This window comes from Hyla sarda, chromosome 5 (assembly GCF_029499605.1).
Source record: "Hyla sarda isolate aHylSar1 chromosome 5, aHylSar1.hap1, whole genome shotgun sequence".
In the NCBI taxonomy this organism is placed as follows: Eukaryota; Metazoa; Chordata; class Amphibia; order Anura; family Hylidae; genus Hyla; species Hyla sarda.
Window position 1 is genome coordinate 209,243,638 of NC_079193.1, and position 21,179 is coordinate 209,264,816.

The following is a 21,179-nucleotide window of genomic DNA, read 5'->3' on the forward strand; positions in this document are numbered from 1 at the left end:
CCAAAACATATGTAATGGTTTAGCTGCCCAAAATAATATGCAGTGTATCATCTGCCCAAAAGATATACCATGTTTCAGCTGCCCAAAACAGACAGATATTAGTTTCATAATCACAATTTTTTAAGGCTGTGTTCACACATGACGTTTAACTATCATAGTACCATGACAATTTTACCACGATTTGCTGAAATTTTGTAATTTTACTACAGTTTTGCATTGCAGTTGTACAATTATGCAAACCATGGTTTTTACCATGTTTTCGGAAACTAGCTGTAAAATTATGCAGGTATCGCAACAACAACAAAAATGCCAAGTGTGAACACAGCCTACATGTAAGGGTGTGTTCACACATTTAGGTTTTTAATTGTAATTATAAAAATAAAAAAACAGGAACAGAACATAAGTAGGGGGGACAGATAAAGAATACTGAGATGTCTCTACTTTTCAGATCTATTCCTGGTTATATATTCAATAATTGCAATTGAAAACCTGAAGGTGTAAACACAGCCTATGTTTTGCCTTTAGCCTCTGAGTAAACAACACACTGTCCACTGCAGCCTGAGCCTGTAGGAAAGTCAATGGACATATGCATGAGGGTGACTTAGTAATGAGACACTCCAGTTATTCCATCTCTGTGTCACTTGTAACCCTTGGTTCTTTTTATAGCTGTAGCTAATGTCTGACTCCCACATCTGTCTTTCTGTCTGAGAATATACAAGGTGGGAGTTTTTTGGGAAGGTCACATAACCCAGTTAGATTTTTATAGTGCTACCTCTTTCTTTTCAATAATTTTAAGTAAACTTACTACAAAAAAATAAGTAAAACTGGGATATAACAATGTGCAATCTTGCAGTTAGCACATATTTGGCTACTTGTAAATGCTGTACATCTAGCATGGTATGGCTGTTTAGTATTTACAATAAAATGTAATACAGGATAATAATTAATTATATTTGTACATATATTAGGCTTGTTTCACACTACAAAATTACTCCGTTTTAAAGATCCATACGAAGTTCCGTCTGAAAATCAGCTGAAAACGGCAGTTACAAAATCCTATATGGGCGTTAGAAAATCCCACTATAGTCTATGGGATTTTTCTAATAGCCGTTTGAACCCTTTATAGCCCGTTATTAATAACGGACGTTATTTTGTGATGGAAGATAGTAACGGGAGAAATAGCGCGAATATTTTGTATATGCGAATATGTAAATATTCGTGAATATCGGCACTTCCAGAGGACACTGATCCCTCCCTTCTTTTAGCTTTAGATAGGGTAGGTTAGTTTAGCAGATAGGTTCTAGTGTAGGGTATAGTGTTAGTTAGTTGAAAGATATAATCGCGAATTTGAATATTGCCTCTGCCGCTCATCACTAGTCTGGCTAGTAAAGACTAAGGGGCAATATTTATTTTTGAACCAAACTGGAAAATCTGTTTCGAGCATTAACTTGCCGCGATGCTACTTGCAATAGATGGCACCAGAAAAAAAAAGCTCTCTTCCTTCTGGAGGAGCACTTCTTTGTATAAAATCATGTTTTCCAGATTGGACCAACATATATTCTACATTAATGGCATATCATTTGGATGTATAAGTTGGATATAACCTTAAATATACTTTCTTTAGATTACAGTGATAATAGAGAAGCAATGGTTTTATACTGTATATGTATCTGTCACATCTGCGCTCCGGCCAGACACACTGGCCCTGAGAGCTCTCTTGTCTTGTCCCTGCTGCCGGCAGGGCTGGGATTTACATTGCGGGATCATCCCTGGGAATACCAGCCTGTCACTCACCCCCTGGTCTTCCTGTCCTTGATGCGCGCGCCGGAGCTGTTACCTTTAAAGGGCCAGTACTCATTTAATAAAGTGTTCACACCTGCACCCTGTCTTTAAGTATCAGCTCCTCCCTTTGTTCCCTGCCGGATCCTTGTTACCTTTGTGCCCTAGAGTAAGCTACTGTGTTTCTGTGTTACTGATTTCTGTGTACCAGATCCTTCTTCCGTTATCTTACCCTGCACCTGTGCCCCCTGCCCTGCCCTACCGCTACCTTGACCATGTCTTGCCAGTTTCCTTCTGTGCCACCCACATCCCAGCGACCTGTGTGGACGAGTTGTGCCAGGGGTAGCAACCTGGGTGCCATCCCAGACCATCCCGCTTTGCGGCAGGCCCTGGTGAAAACCAGCGGCACCATAGACTCTGCTCCCTGACACGGCTCACGTCATCATCCACACAGGCCCAGAGGATCCACCGCCTGCCATGACCCGTTACAGTATCATTCATCACTCATACAGTACTACTTTAGTGTGAGAATATTTTTATGTAAGCCACATACATCCTTATTACTTATGTGTATATTCTTTAGTGAATCTATTTTACTAGGACAGCTGGAAGATAACATTTTAGTGAGAGAATTCTGGGAAATCATGTTGTAACTGATGTTTTAAAGGAAAACGGTCAATACACTGGGTTATAGTTTACCCACACTGTAACCCAGTGTATTGGGTTTAGTGTGGGTGAACAGAATGATCAGTTTCCTTTAGAGCTTACGATTAAAGGAATGCATTTAAAAAAAAATGTATTTTACTATTTTATACAGTATAATAAAAGGGGTCTCTGAGATAAAAAGAAGGACACTATGGATACAATGACGAATACACTATAATCACCTGTCTTCTGCTTTCTATGTCCAGTGCCACAACACTGATCTGCCCCACTGTTTCTGTTTACTTACCATGAATAACCCCACACTCCTGCACTGCTCATGATCATAAAACAGAAGGGTGGACCAGAGTGGTGGCACTGGACTCAGAAAGCATAAGACAAGGGAATATAATGTATTTCGTTATTTTATAACTATTGCATTTTGTAGTTATTTAAGTAAAAAAAAATTCTCATCTGTTTTCTCTACAAAATTAAGGGGGGCAGCTATCTGGCCTAAGCTGCTCAGACAGAATTGCAAGATATTTGTTTCAAAGCAGACACCTGTAACAAATTATGAAAAACTTAGTGACTTCTATGCTGTGAGTGAATTCTGCAACATATGTTGAGATCACTGTGCAGGGAGGAGGACCTGATTCTCCCCATACCTATTGTCAAGTGACCTGGTGTGACCCTGTGTTATCTGTCACAAGCTTTATAATTGTGATTGTTGCATGGAAAATAGAAAAAGTAAAAAAAAAAAAAAATCTATGTCTCATTATAAAATTGTCTTTTTGCTGATATGCTAAATTAACAAATAGAGCAGACATAAATGGACATCATGAATAGGAGTATTGGGGTGCGTTCACATGGAGTAAATGAAGAGTAATTGACGCGGAAAGATTTACGAGTGGAAAAATTTTTATTTCCGCGGGAAATTTGCGCGCAATTTTCGTGGAATTGCGCGCGGAATTGTGCGCCGACATGGGGAAGAAAGAAGTGAAGGGTTTTTCTGCCATTTCCGCGCAAATTGCGCATGAATTCCGTGCAAATTGCGTGTGAATTCCGCGCAAAAATGATGTTGGGCAGAATTTTTTTTTACCATTGACTTCAATTGATTTCTGCTAGCAGATTCCACTTGAAGACTGAACCTGTTCATTCTTCAAGCGGAACGGAATTCAGCGTCGGTATTCTGCTAGCAGAATTTCCGCAGTGAGAACAGGCCAGCAGAAATAACATTAAAGTCAATGGGCAGAGGAGATGTGCATTAGTTTGTAGCGGAGAATTCAAGAGGAATTACTCGAGTAAATTCCTCTTGAATTACTCTGTGTGAACGCACCCTTAGAGACAGATTTGAGGGGCCCAGTGACTACAAGAACATTGCTGATTTGTAAAATGCTCAAATTCAAATAAGTCTGTGCTGGGAACCGATTCAGTTTAATGACAATAGCATTAAAGGTAAAAAATAAACAAAAATAAAAATAAACAAAATAAATATATATATGTGTGTGTGTGTGTAGGTATTTTGCTTTCTATCATTCTTGCTATAACATTACAAGGTTCAGAGTTCATTTGTTACAGTTAAATGACAAATATGTTCATGAAGAAATAAAAAAAAAAAACTATCTTGTAGTAAATAAACATAATTTGATGTGTTACCCACAGAACATCAATGATGAAATCACAAGTGAAAAGAACAAAAGTGTGTCCTTGAGCTTGAAGAGAACAAAGTCTCTAAAGAAAAAGAAGCCACCTGATACAGGTATTTTCCAGTATGATAGATAGATAGATAGATAGATAGATACATAGATAGAAACTATGAAATGATGAATTTAGTCAAAAGTCCCAGGTCACTTTATTTCACCATATACAATAGGAAATCATTTTTTCTATAGATGGGAATATTAATCTGCATGATTTTGCTTTCCTCTTTATACAATATTTTCATAGCAATGCATTTAAAGTGATACCAACTTGTGACAACTTGTTTTAAATTTACCATTACTTGTTTAAATTTACCATTACAGGGACAAACTAAAATCTGAAGAATTTTTTTTTAATGTTATTTGTTATCACAGCCCAGTAGGTGTCAGTCTTTTTGCATTTTCTGATTTACCAACTGTTTTATCACATGCTGCCAAGCAAATAAATGTCTGTCCTAATATATTGAAAATAACTATCATGTTTAAGTGCTGCATTGGCTTTTTAAGTTTGGTGATAAATGATGCTTTGAGTGTTGTTTTGTACAGCTAATGCGACTGAGTACATCTAAACAAGCCTTTGCAAATATGCTTTAAAGAGGACCTGTCAAATAAAAAAAAATAAAAAATAAAATATATATATATATATATATATATATATATATATATATATATATTATTCCTCCTTGAAAAGTATGAATAAATAGACAGCTGGTGTAAAGGAAGTCCCCTATCCACTTCTGTGACATATATATGAGTTTAAGGGTAAACAATATGCCACAGCTTAATATTATTCTTTCCCCTCATTTTTAAATGGAGTACAAAACATACCCCAAGCAGTCCACACCAATACTGTCAACATGTATCGAATATGGGAGAGAAGTCTCATGATTACACACACTATGTACTCACTTGTACCAACTACAGTAAAGAGGTAAAGATGCATCCAATACTTCTAAGATAAGCAGTATACTTGGACATCAGCCAAAAGGTTTTCCAATGTATACCGTGTTGTTGACAGGCCATTTGAGTTTAAATTAATAAATGTAGTAAACTATTGATCATGCTCAGTCAATTTCTTGACTGTATCTTTTTTTTCTGTATGACTCAATAGTACAGTAAACTACGCTTATCGGTCCAGCACAAAAATATACATTCAGGAAATGGTCTGCACCTAGTCACTAGTAAATTACATTATAATTTTTTTTATTTGACTATGCTACAGGGGCTGTAAAGTTAGTGTAATTCACTAGTACATTAACCAGTTCTGGCTATAGGATAAATGAGTACTTCCTTGCAGCATGTACAATCCCACAAAAGGACATACCCATACGCCCTGTATATTCCCTGCACTGCAGGACAGATGTACTGTAGTATAATATAGCAGGTAAAAAGTATAACAATAAAATGTTTTTTAATAAAGAAAAAATATATAATATGCCCTACTCCCAATAATATTGTCCTGAAAAAAAAAAATTTAAATCCTATACATAATAGCTATTCCCAGGGTCATAATGACTTGGACTAAAAAACAATATTGTTATTTATCGTGCATGTTAAATGCCGTAAGAAAAAAGTATTAGCACATTAAGAAACACATCAGATTGCAAATATGGGGCTTTGTCATTATGATCAAAACAAGCAGCATCATTAATGGGTTAATCACATTGTTTCCAGTGTACTATTTTTATGAGACTACAATCATAAAAAACATACATTCCAAAAGACTTGTGTTTTTTTTACATCTGATGTCACCAGTTTCTTGAAAATTAAGTTTTCCCTTATACTATCTGATACTGTTCAGTCACTGTTATCAGTGTCAAACCATTAAAATGTGGAAGGGAAATACAGAGTTGCCAATATATTCATACACTTCCAAGAGGAATGATAAAGAATATGCACAAATTTAAGAAAAAGATTTCTAGAATAATTATTTTAAAGAAAATCTAGATATTTACTAAGAGCTGACAGATCCTATTTAAATACATACTAATAAGACATGCCATATTATACGCTTGCTGTCTTGTCATTGCTTTTAGAGCATTCTATCCAAAAGACACAGTCCTGCAGCTATAAAGAAAAGGTCCAAAAACTCAATAGAGAAAATGCTGAAAAAGCATCTGTTATATTGGTTGAGAAAAAGCCTTCTGAAATAAAGAAAGAAGAGAACTTTATATCCATAGATATTCCAAGCTCATATACTGGGGCTATTGCTCAAGGCAGCCCCCCTATTATTTACTGTGTAAAAGAAGATGAGATACCTGTGTGTGTGGACGATGAAACTGTTCAAGCATTACCTGAGGCCAGTAGCAAAACCGAGGCAGCAGAAGAAGTTTTGGACAGTACTGAAGAGAACAGGGGAAAAGAAAAAACTGTCATTTATGTATCTGAAGATGCAAAAAGTGCACAGATTGAAGAGAAATATGAAGAGCATAAAATGAAAAAAGAGATTATTCCTGAACAAGAAGAATATGACAAAATAACAAATGCTGTTCAAGATATTGCAGGATCACAAGGGCCAGATGATTTACAACTAACAGTAAACGGTAATGACACATCTTGTCCTTCTCCATGCTCGACTTGCGAGGATACTGACCAAGAAACAGCTATAGTAGAGAGGTAAGGAATAGCTATTTGTGCAGATGTAATGTAGATATTGAAAAATTTCCTTCTCGCTTATTTAGGGGTAATATACACATTGCTGGCTGCTGATCAGGTTATAGATGAGGGCAGGCTGTAATGCTGGAATATGTAAAAGCCATCATATGACTGCTGGAAGACTTTTCAACAAAATAGTATCTCTCTGAGAAATATTGTTTCAGGTATATACATGGAACAATTATTAGTCCTATGTCACTTAGTGCAAAACACTGCACTAAATTTAGCAAATTTTCCATAAATCAGCTATAGATCTCATCTAAAATAAAACCATACTTGCCCTTTTTCTGTTTTCGTAGTTATTCATATCACCCACAATGCAATTGTTTGTAGTTAACATTTTTGAAATAACTGAACAGAGTAATAAGCTAAGTCACAATAGAGTTCTTAATACTCTGTAGTATAGGGTTTTAACACTACATGTGTATTATGCTAAGATATTTTCTACTAGCAGCAATGTAGGGGAGAATATCTCTGTGATATGGCATCTAATGCATCATGCCACAATTGTTTCTCTTGAATAGATAGATATTAAGAGACTTGCAGAGGTATGACTGGCCCTTTTGTGAGTGATCCTACCTCAGCGATAACAGCTGGAGGGAGAGAAAGCAGTAGGGCAGAAATCAACTGATAGCTATGTGTTAAGTTAGTGGCATTTATATGAATTATGGCATTTATATGAATTATTTATGCCATGATAGGATACAAATACCAATTTGTACCAATTCAATTATATTATAGAATGTGTACCTGTCAGAGGCCAAAAAAAGAAAATAAGAGTTACAGTACAGAATCCTGACCATGTACAATTTTTGAACCTCTATCACCTACATTTGTTATAAAAATTCCTCTTTTCCTTAGCTCAGAGTGTTAGAAATCCTCTCAGGGGAAGGGGACGTGTCCCTCTTTGTGGTGATGGGAGGTGATTGATGTGTCTCCTCATGCAGCCTTGTCAATGAGACATCTCTTGTTGGGATTTTCAGGGTCCGTTTTCTTTATTAAATATTTAAAAAAATTAAACATCCTTATTACAAAAGATCTTTAATTTTCACCAGTAACAGCATATAAAAAGTTTTTGGATCTGACAGTGCTCATTTAATTTAATGGTCCTTAAAGAAGTTCTGCAGTGTAGGTAAATGTATCCTGTGATACCCCAGTTGGACCCCCCGCGTTCTCCTGCACGGCACAACAATTTATTCCAATCACAAAAGCACAATCTTTTATTTTTTATTTTTTTTATAAAGACCCTCCCTTTATCACCCCTTATTCCCCTAATTTACAAAAATGTAGCTTGAATCTGGACTCTCATCTTTTATAGGCACCGAGTTGTTTCATAAATAAATTGCTTCCTTCCCCTTCCCTCCCACCCTAAAAAAAAAAAAAAAAAAAAAAAAAATATTTCTATAAATTAAAATATAACCCAAAAGTTCAGTGAATTGAATCGGATTAAATTGTCAGATTCAGTTCAGTCTGGTGATAAATATTTATATGTAGTAAAGAGTTTCAGTAATGTCTGACACAATACAGACATTCAAGTTTTAGTAAATATACAGAAGTGCTAAATGAAAACCTGTTATTAAATATTATATTTTAGTGTGGGAAATAAAGAGGATATACAACTACTGGTCACAGAAAAAACAGTTGAAGAACATGAGGAGGAGGACACAGAAGAAGAAGAAGGAGTAGAAGAAGAAGAAACAAAAGACCGAAAAGATGATAAAGAGGAATCATTAAAAGAGTCCTTACATATTGATGAAAGCTGCCACAATGATCAGAGCTGTAATAGTAAAAGACGGATAACTGATGATGATCATATACAAGATGACAACAAGAAAAGTAGAATACACACAGAAGATACGGTGGAGAGTGTGTTACCAGATGATAATGAAGATACAGCAGCCAATTTGATTTCTAACAAGGAGGAAGAAATAAGTGAATGCATTGAAAATAAGGAATCCTCTATAAAAGAAGAAGATAAAATGTTAATTCTTGGTAAGAAACCATTTTCAAATGCGAAGATGTTTATAATGCTCTCTTTTTCCTAATCCTCAAACCAGTGCAGGCCTGCTGCTTGCTAGACTTGCAAGTGTTGCTCATGCGCAGCTTTTGGTGCTTAGGCATCTTAGGCCAGTACCCACCTAGCAGGCTTTTACAATTTGCACAAACAGCTGCAAATGATTGGCATAAACTAATGGATTGAAAATTATCCAATGCAGCAACTAAATGTAAAATGCTGTTTACAGAGTCTGTGCAAAAAGGCAGCCCTGCTATGTTCTAACTTGTACAAGACGGCCATGGCTTATACAGTATAGCAGCTTTAATAAACTGAGAACACATGTATGTCATGTTAGGCTATCAGAGAATGATTATAATGGGCTAATGGGTATGTACTGCATTGGGTATTAATGTAATTATGTAACAAACCTCGGTGAAAATAACTGTTTGTCTTAGACTGTAGCTGCTAAAATTTTTTTTAAAAAAAGCATAGAAAAGAAAAAACTTTTTAAGACTATGTTCACACATCATTTTTTTTCAGCTCTCTTCAATGCCAAAAAATGTAGTTATTTTTTTTGCCATTTTGGAGGTACTGACTGAAAAGCTGCTGCCTTTTTCTAGCTATTTAGTTTAATGGAACTCAGTAGCAAAACTGCTGGTAATGCACATATTGTATTATGCAACAAATATGGTCATCTTTTTTGCAGGAAAAAGATGGCACCAAAAAAAATTGTGTGAAAATGGCCTGAGAGTTCGGCCACATACTCTGGAAATACTGCAGATCTAGCCTTAGAAAGGTGTCAGAGATTTTTTTTGTTACTGATTAACCCCTTAACGACCACAGACCTAAATGTACGTCCTTGTTTGGAGGTACTTCCCAAACCAGGACGTACATTTATGCCCGCGAGCATCGGAGTGGTGGATCGCGTGGATGTCCGCCATTAACCCCCCAGATGCTGTGATCTGTACAATGCCCATAATAAAATAGATGATCGGATCGCCCGCAGCGCTGCCGTGGCGATCCGATCATCTGTAGTGGCGGCCGGAGGTCCCCTCACCTGGCTCCGGCCGTCTCCCTGAGATCGAGCATACCAGGGCAGGAGATAACCGATAATACTGATAAGTGCTATGTCCTATGCATAGCACTGAACAGTATTAGTAATCAAAGGATTGCTATAGATAGTCCCCTATGGGGACATAAAAAGTGTAAAAAAAAAAAAAGTTGAAAATTGTCAAAATAAAAAGTAAAAAAAGTGAAAAATCCCCTCCCCCCCCCAAAATAGGGCCACTTTAGATTACTGATTTTGTACAAAAAGTTTTAGATTTTTTTAAAGCGGTACAAAAATATAAAAGTATCTAGCGATGGGTATCCTTTTAATCGTACTGACCCACCGAATAATGAACACATGTCAGTTTTACCGTAAATTGTACAGTGTGAAAATGAAACCCTCTCAAAATGCGCAAAGTTGTGGTTTTCATTAAAATTTCCTCCCTAAAAAAATATGTTTTTGGGTTCACGGTACATTTTATGGTAAAAGCAGAGGTTTCATTACAAAGTACAATTGGTCACGCAAAAAACAAGCCCTTATATGGGTCTGTAGATGGAAATATGAAAGAGTTAAAGATTTTAGAAGGTGAGGAGGAAAAAACGAAAATGCTAAAATAAAATTGGCCTGGTCCTTAAGGTGAAAATGGGCTTGGTCCTTAAGTGGTTAAAGCTAGATAGTGAAACATTTTCCTTATTTCTAATCTTTTTAATTGTAATTTTAAATTAAATTTTTGTAAATTTTTTGGGGAGTAGACTTGAGCTTTCTACTCAGCAAGTAGAGATGTGTTACAGCAGCCCAATGCACATAGAAACAAATAGACTGGTGCTGATACATGGACTTTTATGAGAGAATTTCCTAGGCATGTGTTGTGACCTATGCAGATTTCATTGTGCAGGGAGGGGGAGCTCTGCCCATTACCTAATTTGAATCTATATACCAATGACACATTTCCATATAAGGCTATGTTTACACGGATAATGTCCTCACAGATTTTCCCTTGCCCTGACTGCTTGGAAACATGCCGTCATAGACGGCAATGCCTTTCCATGCGGACTCCGCAGAAAGAATAGACATGTTTACTCTTTCTCTGGACTCCAAAATAAAGATTTCTGCAGCAGAAACATCTGAATTCTGTCATGTGAACATACCCTAATCCTGACTGTGATGATAATTTGAGGACTGCTGAAAAGTTCTCTACAGAAAGAGAAGAGCTAGCTTATTACTAGGCTTAGTGGCCAGAATGAAAACTGCAAGCTTTCAGGCTTATTTTCAAATCTAGATAGTAAAACTGAAAATAAGAACAAACATCATAATAATTTTTTTTAATATGTTAAATATAAAAACTTTATTTAAATTATAGGTCATTTTCTGATAAGATTTCCTTTTAGTAGGCAAGATGACGTTTAAATGGGCACTGTCACTTTAAAAAACTTTTGGCATCTTGTAGAGACATGTCAAAAGTTTTGTTCAGTCGGGGTAACTAAAACAAAATAAGCTGTTGTATATACATGAGGTATAGCAGTATCTCTGCATAGATTCTATTTGCAACCTTAATCTATAAGTGAGGGTTATTAAGTATAGATAGAGAGGGAAAGATGACTCTTATAAGTGGAGAAAAAGGGCAATTTACTGTAATAAAAAAAAAAAAACTGAAATGATAGTTACTATTTAAGTGACAAGTACCCAAATTAGTGTCACCACACTATTTAAAACAGAGTGTTGTAATTTTTACTTGGATAATAAAAATTAACTATGGGCAGAAGACATAAATATGTTTATGAAACTATGCAATCTGTACATGGACATTTGTTAATCATCTCTGTTCACCTCCCATTTGCTTTTAAATCCCTTATAGATGTTACACCTCCACCTCCAGCCCCTTTTGATCACAGAATTGTCTCAGCTAAACATGCTCAGATTAATAACTTTTACAACGTGGAAAAGACGCAGGTGCTTGGTGGGTAAGTCCTTAACCTGCTGTTTGTACATTTCTAAAATAAACAATACTTTTTGCAAGAAACAGTTCTTAATAAGTATCAGCTCACACAGCATCTGTAATAATTCATTTACAGTAGTATTTAGGCAGTTTTGTTTATTGTTTTGTCTTTTATCAAATGTTAACATAAAGTATTGCTTTTATTTAAAGTGGGAGGTTTGGTCAAGTACACAGATGTGTAGAGAAAGCCTCGGGACTTACCTTGGCAGCTAAAATCATCAAAGTCAAAGGACATAAGGAAAAGGTTTGTGAAATTTATGACTTTGTCATTCTGTATTCTATAATGTGTTCTATAAAAAGCACACTAAAGAAAGTTATCCAACTTTAAGCATCTTATGACATGTACAGTAATTTTTACAAGTCAGGTGAATATCCATGAGAATAAGTAGGCCGCAACTCTTTACTAAGTAACATGCTTCTTTACAATGATATTTACTCCTCAACATTGAAATTGCAACACCAAAAAGAAAAATTCATGGAATTTTAGAAATCACAGGATTGATAAACATGTTATTGATATGCCATGATAAAAAATATACTTATAACATCTTGATTTATTCATTATTGAGTATGAGCACCACATGCAGAAATACAAGCACCTACATGCCTTGCTTGGCATGTTATCAGTGAAATTATTAAACTTGGGTACACAAATCATCAAGATCCCTTTGCAATTGCTGACCAATTATATCCCAGATGTGTTTAGTGGAAGACAAGCCCAAAGAATTTGCAGGTCATGGTAGCATCTTTATACCCTTCAGGATGTTTACAGTAGTATGAACAACATCTGGACTGGTGTTGGTTTGTTGAAAATGGCTCCTGGGACACCAGAGAAATTGCCATACCACTGGTTCCACAACCAAATCAATGTAACACCCAGCTGTTGGTGTAACTGGAATCAAGGTGTAACTGGTGCCACTACACATTATAATCCCAGGAGTAGGACCAGAGTGACATTCCCTCATGAAGGCCTCTTCATGATGCTGCTCACATAGAGGGACATTTATCAATGTTTGCTTATGTATTCTTTTTTTTAGTAATTTTTTCCTTACTTTTTTTTGCTTATGTGTGACTTATTTATCAACTGGTTTCAGCCTGTTGATAATTTTCTTTCACGTAAGCAATTTTTCCTTTTTTACTTTGGTAGTAGCTTTTTCTGCTCAATGTTTGAGCTGGAGTAAATTTAGTACATTTTTAACCCTGTTGCGACTTTTTTTTTGCGCAGTTGCGACTGTCGCAGTTAATAAATACCTGACTACCCGTAGTCCATTTTAAAATTATTACCAGGTAGTTAATTTTTTGAAAACTTTCTTTTCTAGCTTTCCATTAAAAATGTCGCACGAAAAATCGCGTAGTCGCAGTTGCGACAATTTTACGACAGTTATAGTAAAGAAAACCTGACTAAACCTGTTGATAACCCGGGCTTGCTGGGAGTTGTAGTTTTGAAACCTCTGGAGGTCCGCAGGTTGAAAACCACTGCGGGTGGAGAGTTCACTCGAGTATAAGCCGAGGGGGGTGTTTTCAGCACGAAAAATCGTGCTGAAAAACTCGGCTTATACTCGAGTATATACGGTATATATTTTTAGGAAAATTATATAAAAATTATATCCCATTTTTTATATTATAAAAATGTTCAGCTATCCTCTTTTTGTACGTGATGTGAGACCTATGTATTGTTTATTGCAGGGGCATTTGAGTATATAAATTATACTTGTGTTGCAAGTTAGAACTTCTTTAATTGAATGTGTTTTGTGGTTCGTGGTGGATGTTATTGTGTCTTTTGTTTTTTTGGGAACTCTGTAACTTCTGTTGCACTGATTGCATCTGTAAAATCCTGTTAGTCCTGAAAGGTTAGGTTGTGTTGTTTTATGTAATAGAGATCTGGTCGGTTTTGTGGTGGGTGCAATTTTTAATCCTAAATTTGGTGCTATCGTAAATATGACTGGGGCTTTTGACGGTAGTGATGGGCCAATGGTTTTAACTAACTGTAATAGGTGCCAGTGTTTGTTGACAATCTTTTTAATCTGTTGATGTGATGTATTGAATGGTATCATTACACAAAGCGAGAAACAACCTAACCTTTCAGGACTAACAGGATTTTACAGATGCAATCAGTGCAACAATTGCAAAGTTACAAAGTTCCCCAAAAAAAACAGACACAATAACAGACACAATAACATCCACCACTTCTAACTTGCAACAATAAAAATATCATTGATATCATCAAATGCCCCTGCAATAAACACTATATAGGTCGCACATCACATACACTCAAAAGGAGAATAGCTGAACATTTTTATAATATAAAATGGAGATATGAGAAACACACACTCTCCGCCCATTACAAGGAAACACATAACTGTCTCATTAGGGGTACACAGCTTGAAAAAGACTGCAAGATGCAGTTGAAACGTTGTATCTGATATGGGTAAATAAAAATCCCACTGCTTCACTGGAATACACGGGTGTGCTGCTCAAATTTCTTGGATTGCATTATCTGAGCAGTCTGCGACTGGGACTGCAAGTGTCTGCCTGCACCCCGGGACTTTGTCACTACTTTTGCGGTTGTGCTGCCTACCTCTTGGATTGAGATATATATATATATATATATATATATATATATATATATTTTTTTTTTTTTTTTTTTTTTACCCATCTTTATATATTATAATCCCTGAACACATCCATGATATGCCATCTTTCTATATGCATTTAAAAAAAAAACACCAATGTTTTACACTTAAGAAGTAGCTATCTATTAACCCCTTAACAACTGAGCCCTTTTTCACCTGAAGGACTGAGCTCTTTTTTGCAATTCTGACCACTGTCACTTAATGCATTAATAACTCTGGGATGCTTTTACCGATTATTCTTATTCCGAGATTTTTTTTCGTGACTACTTAAACAGTGGTAAATTTTCGTCGTTACTTGCATCCTTTCTTTGTGAAAAATCCCCAAATTTCATGCAAATTTTCAAAATTTAGCATTTTTCTAACTTTGAAACTCTCTGTTTGTAAGGAAAACGATATTCCAAATAAATTATATATTGATTCACATATACAATATGTCTACTTTATATTTGCATTATAAAGTTTACATGTTTATACTTTTGGAAGACATCAGAGGGCTTCAAAGTTCAGCAGCAATTTTTCACAAAATTTTCAAAATCGGAAATTTTCAGGGATCAGTTCAGTTTTGAAGTGGATTTGAGGGGTCTTCATATTAGAAATACCCCCTTAATTATAAAAACTGCACCCCAAAGTATTCAAAATGACATTCAGAAAGTGTGTTAAAGGGGTTATCCAGGAAATAACTTTTTATATATATATCAACTGGCTTCAGAAAGTTAAACAGATTTGTAAATTACTTCAATTAAAAAATCTTAATCCTTTCAGTACTTATGAGCTGCTGAAGTTGAGTTGTTCTTTTCTATCTAAGTGCTCTCTGATGACACGTCTCGGGAACCGCCCAGTTTAGAAGCAAATCCTTCTACTCTGTGCAGTTCCCGAGACAAGCAGAGATGTCAGCAGAGAGCACTGTTGTCAGAAGGAAAACTCAGCAGCTGAAATTATTGAAAGGATTAAGATTTTTTAATAGAAGTAATTTACAAATCTGTTTAACTTTCTGGAGCCAGTTGATTTAACCCCTTCAGGACCAAGCCCATTTTGGCCTTAAGGACCAGAGCGTTTTTTGCACATCTGACCACTGTCACTTTAAACATTAATAACTCTGGAATGCTTTTAGTTATCATTCTGATTCCGAGATTGTTTTTTCGTGACATATTCTACTTTAACATGGTAGTAAATTTTTGTGGTAACTTGCATCCTTTCCTTGTGAAAAATCCTAAAATTTGATGAAAAATTTGAAAATTTTGCATTTTTCTAACTTTGAAGCTCTCTGCTTGTAAGGAAAATGTATATTACAAATAAAAAAAAAATTTTATTCACATATACAATATGTCTACTTTATGTTTGCATCATAAAAGTGACGAGTTTTTACTTTTGGAAGACACCAGAGGGCTTCAAAGTTCAGCAGCAATTTTCCAATTTTTCACAAAATTTTCAAACTCACTATTTTTCAGGGACCAGTTCAGGTTTGAAGTGGATTTGAAGGGTCTTCTTATTAGAAATACCCCACAAAAGACCCCATTATAAAAACTGCACCCCCCAAAGTATTCAAAATGACATTCAGTCATCATTTTAACCCTTTAGGTGTTTCACAGGAATAGAAGCAAAGTGAAGGAGAAAATTCACAATCTTCATTTTTTACACTCGCATGTTCTTGTAGACCCAATTTTTAAATTTTTACAAGGGGTAAAAGGAGAAAATGTATACTTATATTTGTAGCCCAATTTCTCTCGAGTAAGCACATACCTCATATGTCTATGTAAAGTGTTCGGCGGGCGCAGTAGAGGGCTCAGAAGGGAAAGAGCGACAAGGGGATTTTGGAGAGTACGTTTTTCTGAAATGGTTTTTGGGGGCATGTTGCATTTAGGAAGCCCTTATGGTGCCAGAACAGTAAAAAACCCTCACATGGCATACCATTTTGGAAACTAGACCCCTTGAGGTACGTAACAAGGAATAAAGTGAGCCTTAATACCCCACAGGTGTTTCACGACTTTTGCATATGTAAAAAAAAATATTTTTTTTTCACTAAAATGTGTGTTTCCCCCCAAATTTCACATTTTTCCAAGGGTTAATAGCAGGAAATACCCCCCAATATTTGTAACCCCTTCTCTTCTGAGTATGGAGGTACCCCATAAGTTGACCTGAAGTGCACTATGGGTGAACTACAATGCTCAGAAGAGAAGGAGTCATATTTGGCTTTTTGAGAGCAAATTTTGCTCGGGGGGCATGTCGCATTTAGGAAGCCCCTATGGTGCCAGAACAGCAAAAAATACCCACATGGCATACCATTTTGGAAACTAGACCCCTTGAGGAATGTAATAAGGAATAAAGTGAGCCTTATTACCCCACAGGTGTTTCATGACTTTTGCATATGTAAAAAAAAAAATAATAATTTCCACTAAAATGTGTGTTTCCCCCCTAATTTCACCTTTTTGCAAGGGTTAATAGCAGAAAATACTCCCCAAAATTTGTAACCCCATCTCTTCTGAGTATGTAGGTACCCCATAAGTTGACCTGAAGTGCACTATGGGCGAACTACAATGCTCAGAAGAGAAGGAGTCATATTTGGCTTTTTGAGAGCAAATTTTGCTCGGGGAGCATGTCGCATTTAGGAAGCCCCTAAGGTGCCAGAACAGCAAAAAAAAAAAAACACATGGCATACCATTTTGGAAACTAGACCCCTTGAGGAACGTAACAAGGGGTACAGTCAGCATTTACCCCCCACTGGTGTCTGACAGATCTTTGGAACAGTGGGCTGTACAAGTTTTCATTTTCATGGACCACTGTTCCAAAGATCCGTCAGACACCTGTGGGGTGTAAATTCTCACTGCACCCCTCATTACATTCCGTGAGAGGTGTCGTTTCCGAAATGGGGTCACATGTGGGGTTTTGTTTTTTTTGCGTTTGTCAAAACCGCTGTAACAATCAGCCACCCCTGTGCAAATCACCTCAAATGTACATGGTGCACTCTCCCTTCTGGGCCGTGTTGTGCGCCCCCAGAGCACTTTGCGCTCACATATGGGGTATCTCTGTAGTCGGGAGAAATTGCGTTACAAATTTTGGGGGGCTTTTTTCCCTTTTACCTCTTGTGAAAATTTAAAGTATAGGGCAACATCAGCATGTTAGTGTAAAAAATAAAAAATGTTTACACTAACATTCTGGTGTAGACCCCAACATTTCCTTTTCATGAAGGGTTAAAGAAGAAAAAGCCCCCCACACCTTGTAACGCAATTTCTCCCGAGTACAGCGATACCCCATATGTCGCCCTAAACTGTTGCCCTGAAATACGACAGGGCTCCAAAGTGAGAGCGCCATGTGCATTTGAGGCCTAAATTAGGGATTTGCATAGGGGTGGACATAGGGGTATTCTACGCCAGTGATTCCCAAACAGGGGGCCTCCAGCTGTTGCAAAACTCCCAGCATGCCTGGACAGTCAACGGCTGTCCGACAATACTGGGAGTTGTTGTTTTTCAACAGCTGGAGGCTCTGCTTTGGAAACAGTGGCGTACCGGACGTTCTTATTGGGGGAGGGGGGCTGTGTAGGGGTATGTGTATATGTAGTGTTTTTAACTTTTTATTTTATTTTGTGTTAGTGTAGTGTAGTGTTTTTAGGGTACAGTCACATGGGCGGGGGATTACAGCGAGTTTCCCAGCGCAAAATTTGCTGCATCTCAAGATGCGAGAAACCCACTGTAAAAGCCTCGCCCATGTGAATGTACCCTGTACATTCACGGGGGTGGCGGGGCGGGGGGGGCTTGCATCAGCTGTTGCAAAACCACAACTCCCAGCATGCATGGTCTGTTAGTGCATGCTGGGAGTCATAGTTTTGCAACAGCTGGAGGCACACAGGTTAGGAAACACTGAGTTAGAAACAGACAATGTTTCCCAACCAGTGTGTCTCCAGTTGTTGCAAAACTACAACTCCCAGCATGCCCAGACAGCTGAAGGGCATGCTGGGAGTTGTAGTACGGCAACATCTGAAGGGCCAGATGTTGCTGAACTAAAACTCCCAGCATGCCTGGACAGTCAGTGCATACTGGGAGTTGTAGTTTTGCAACAGCTGGAAGAGCACAGATTGGAGACCATTATACAATGGTCTCCAAACTGGGGCCCTCCAGATGTTGCAAAACTACAACTCCCAGCATGCATGGTCTTTAGTGCATGCTGGGAGTTATAGTTTTGCAACAGCTGGAGGCACACAGGTTAGGAAACACTGAGTTAGAAACAATGTTTCCCAACCAGTGTGTCTCCAGCTGTTGCAAAACTACAACTCCCAGCATGCCCAGACAGCTGAAGGGCATGCTGGGAGTTGTAGTTCGGCAACATCTGAAGGGCCAGATGTTGCTTAACTAAAACTCCCAGCATGCCTGGACAGTCAGTGCATGCTGGGAGTTGTAGTTTTGCAACAGCTGGAAGAGCACAGATTGGAGACCATTATACAATGGTCTCCAAACTGAGGCCCTCCAGATGTTGCAAAACTACAACTCCCAGCATGCCCAGACAGCCAAAGGCTGTCTAGGCATGCTGGGAGTTGTAGTTTTCAGACTCCTAGAAGCAGCAGTGAAGATCTTCACTGCTGCTTCTGAGGACCATATACTCACCCGTCGCTGCTCCTCCACGTGGCCGGTCCCGCGCTGCTCCTCGGTCCCGCCGCTGGATCAGGTAAGTCCGCCGGTCCCCTCCTGTTCCCCCCCGTGTGCCGCAGGTCCCCGCGAGCCCCCGCAGCCTTCGTCCCCCGTTCTGCCCGACTTCCAGGGGCGGGCAGTGCGGGGGATCTGAACTTTCACCCCAGATCACTGTGATTGGTCCACAGGGACCAATCACAGTGATCGCTGACCAGGACCATCAATTGATGGTCCTGGGGGTGAAGCAGAAGTTGTCCCCTGCTGGAAACAGCGGGACTTCTGCCAGTTAACCCGTGCGATGCTGCGCATCGCCGGGTTAACTGCATGTCATTTATAAACGCCGGGATGCGCGAACGCACTGCACAACCCGGCGTTTATATATGACATTCTGCGGGAAGGGGTTAAGAAAAAAAGTTTTTTCCTGGAATACCCCTTTAACCCTTTAGGTGTTTCACATGAATTGCAGCAAGGTGAAGGAGAAAATTCAAAATCTTCATTTCTTACACTCGCATGTTCTTGGAAACCCAGTTTTTGAAATTTTACAAGGGATAAAAGGAGAAAAAGCCCCACAAAATTTGTAACCAAATTTCTCTTGAGTAAGGAAATACATCATCGCTGTGATCTCCGTTCCGATCACTTCCCAGCAGGGTCGTGATAGGTCGGTCGTTCCGATCAATCATGTGATCGTGAGGCGGCACCCGTGCCACCTCACTCCTGCTGGGTAAGGGTGAATGGGGCTGTCTCGGACAGCCCCATTCACCCTTTTGTTTCGGGTCACTGGAGACCCGATTGACCCGGAATTGCCTCAGGACCACCCTGGGCGATATGCCGGGATGCCTTTTGAACGATATCAGCAGGCATCCCGATCCATGCCCGGCGAGCTGCTAAGGCCGGGAGAACGCATGGCGTACCCATACGCCCTGAGTCCTTAAAGAGGTACTCCGGTGGTCAACGTGTTTTTCCGTTTTTGACTTACCTTATTTATTTTGTTTCATTTCTATTCTTGTTGTTCAGGCAACTATATTTCCGGTCTTTGTTGTATTTTTATCCCCCACTTTATTTTCCTATCTTTGCTTCCATTTCCTGTTTCTTGCTGTGGTGAAGACTACAAATCCCAGCATGCCACATGCCTTGCTGGTTTGGGGCAGCTCCTTTTTTTTTTTTTTTGCCCTTTACCCATCCTACTATTTTTCTGGGTCAGCCCCCTTATACACAGCACACTAATATAAATCAGCCCTGGTTGGCATACACTGAAATACACACACAAAAGGGACTACAACTACAACTTCCAGCATGTGTCATTTAGGAGTCTTCAGTCTGTGGTATAACACCAGCATGCTGCCTCTGTAGTCTCCTGGGGGTTGTAGTTCACCACACCTCTGTAGGGCATACACCTGTGTTTCCCAACCAGGGTGCCTCCAGGTGTTGCAAAACTACTACTACCAGCATGCCCAGACAGCCAAAAGCTGTCTGGGCATGCTGGGAGTTGTAGTTTTGATACAGCTGAAGACACCCTGGTTGGGAAACAATGCACTTTGTTTGTAATATACTGAATAGGCTAGGCCAGTGTTTCCCAATCAGTGTGCCTCCAGCTGTTGCAAAACTACAACTCCCAGCATGCTCAAAGGCTGTCAGGGAATGCTGGGAGTTGTAGTTTTACAACAGCTGGAGACAAACTGGTTTGGAAACACTGGTGTAACATGATGTGTATGCTGAATAGGCTAGGACAGTGTTTCCCAACCAGTGTGCCTCCAGCTGTTGCTAAACTACAACTCCCAGCATGGCCAATGTCTGTCCAGGCATGCTGGGAGTTGTAGTTTTGATACAGCTGGAGGCAGACTGGTTTGTAAACACTAGCATACACACACATAACAGGGACTACAACTCCCAGCATGTGTCATTCAGGAGTCGCCCCCCCCCCCTTCACAAATAGAAATCATCCCCAGTCCGAGATCTATTCCCCTGCAGTCTATACATCCCCAGCCCGTGCTCCTTGTTATCCCTTCACATACATCTTCTCTGTCTTCTTTCAGTGCAGACCTGCGTCCTCAAAAGACAAAGCAGGGGAGGGGGAGATGAGGAGCTGTGTAGGAGCTTCTTGCTCTCATGCA

The 21,179-nt window shown here is 38.6% G+C and overlaps 1 protein-coding gene across 10 annotated transcripts in view; it reads left to right on the plus strand.

Annotated features, from left to right (window-relative positions):
• The window catches only part of MYLK4 (myosin light chain kinase family member 4), a 186,982-nt gene that overhangs the window by 134,581 nt on the left and 31,222 nt on the right, over positions 1-21,179 (plus strand). For all 10 annotated transcript variants that reach the window (XM_056521028.1, XM_056521032.1, XM_056521035.1 and 7 more), the window contains 5 exons: positions 4,084-4,180; positions 6,158-6,737; positions 8,371-8,768; positions 11,676-11,781; positions 11,967-12,060. In XM_056521028.1, coding sequence (XP_056377003.1) covers positions 4,084-4,180; positions 6,158-6,737; positions 8,371-8,768; positions 11,676-11,781; positions 11,967-12,060 — 1,275 coding nt within the window. The remainder of the gene's footprint in view (positions 1-4,083; positions 4,181-6,157; positions 6,738-8,370; positions 8,769-11,675; positions 11,782-11,966; positions 12,061-21,179) is intronic.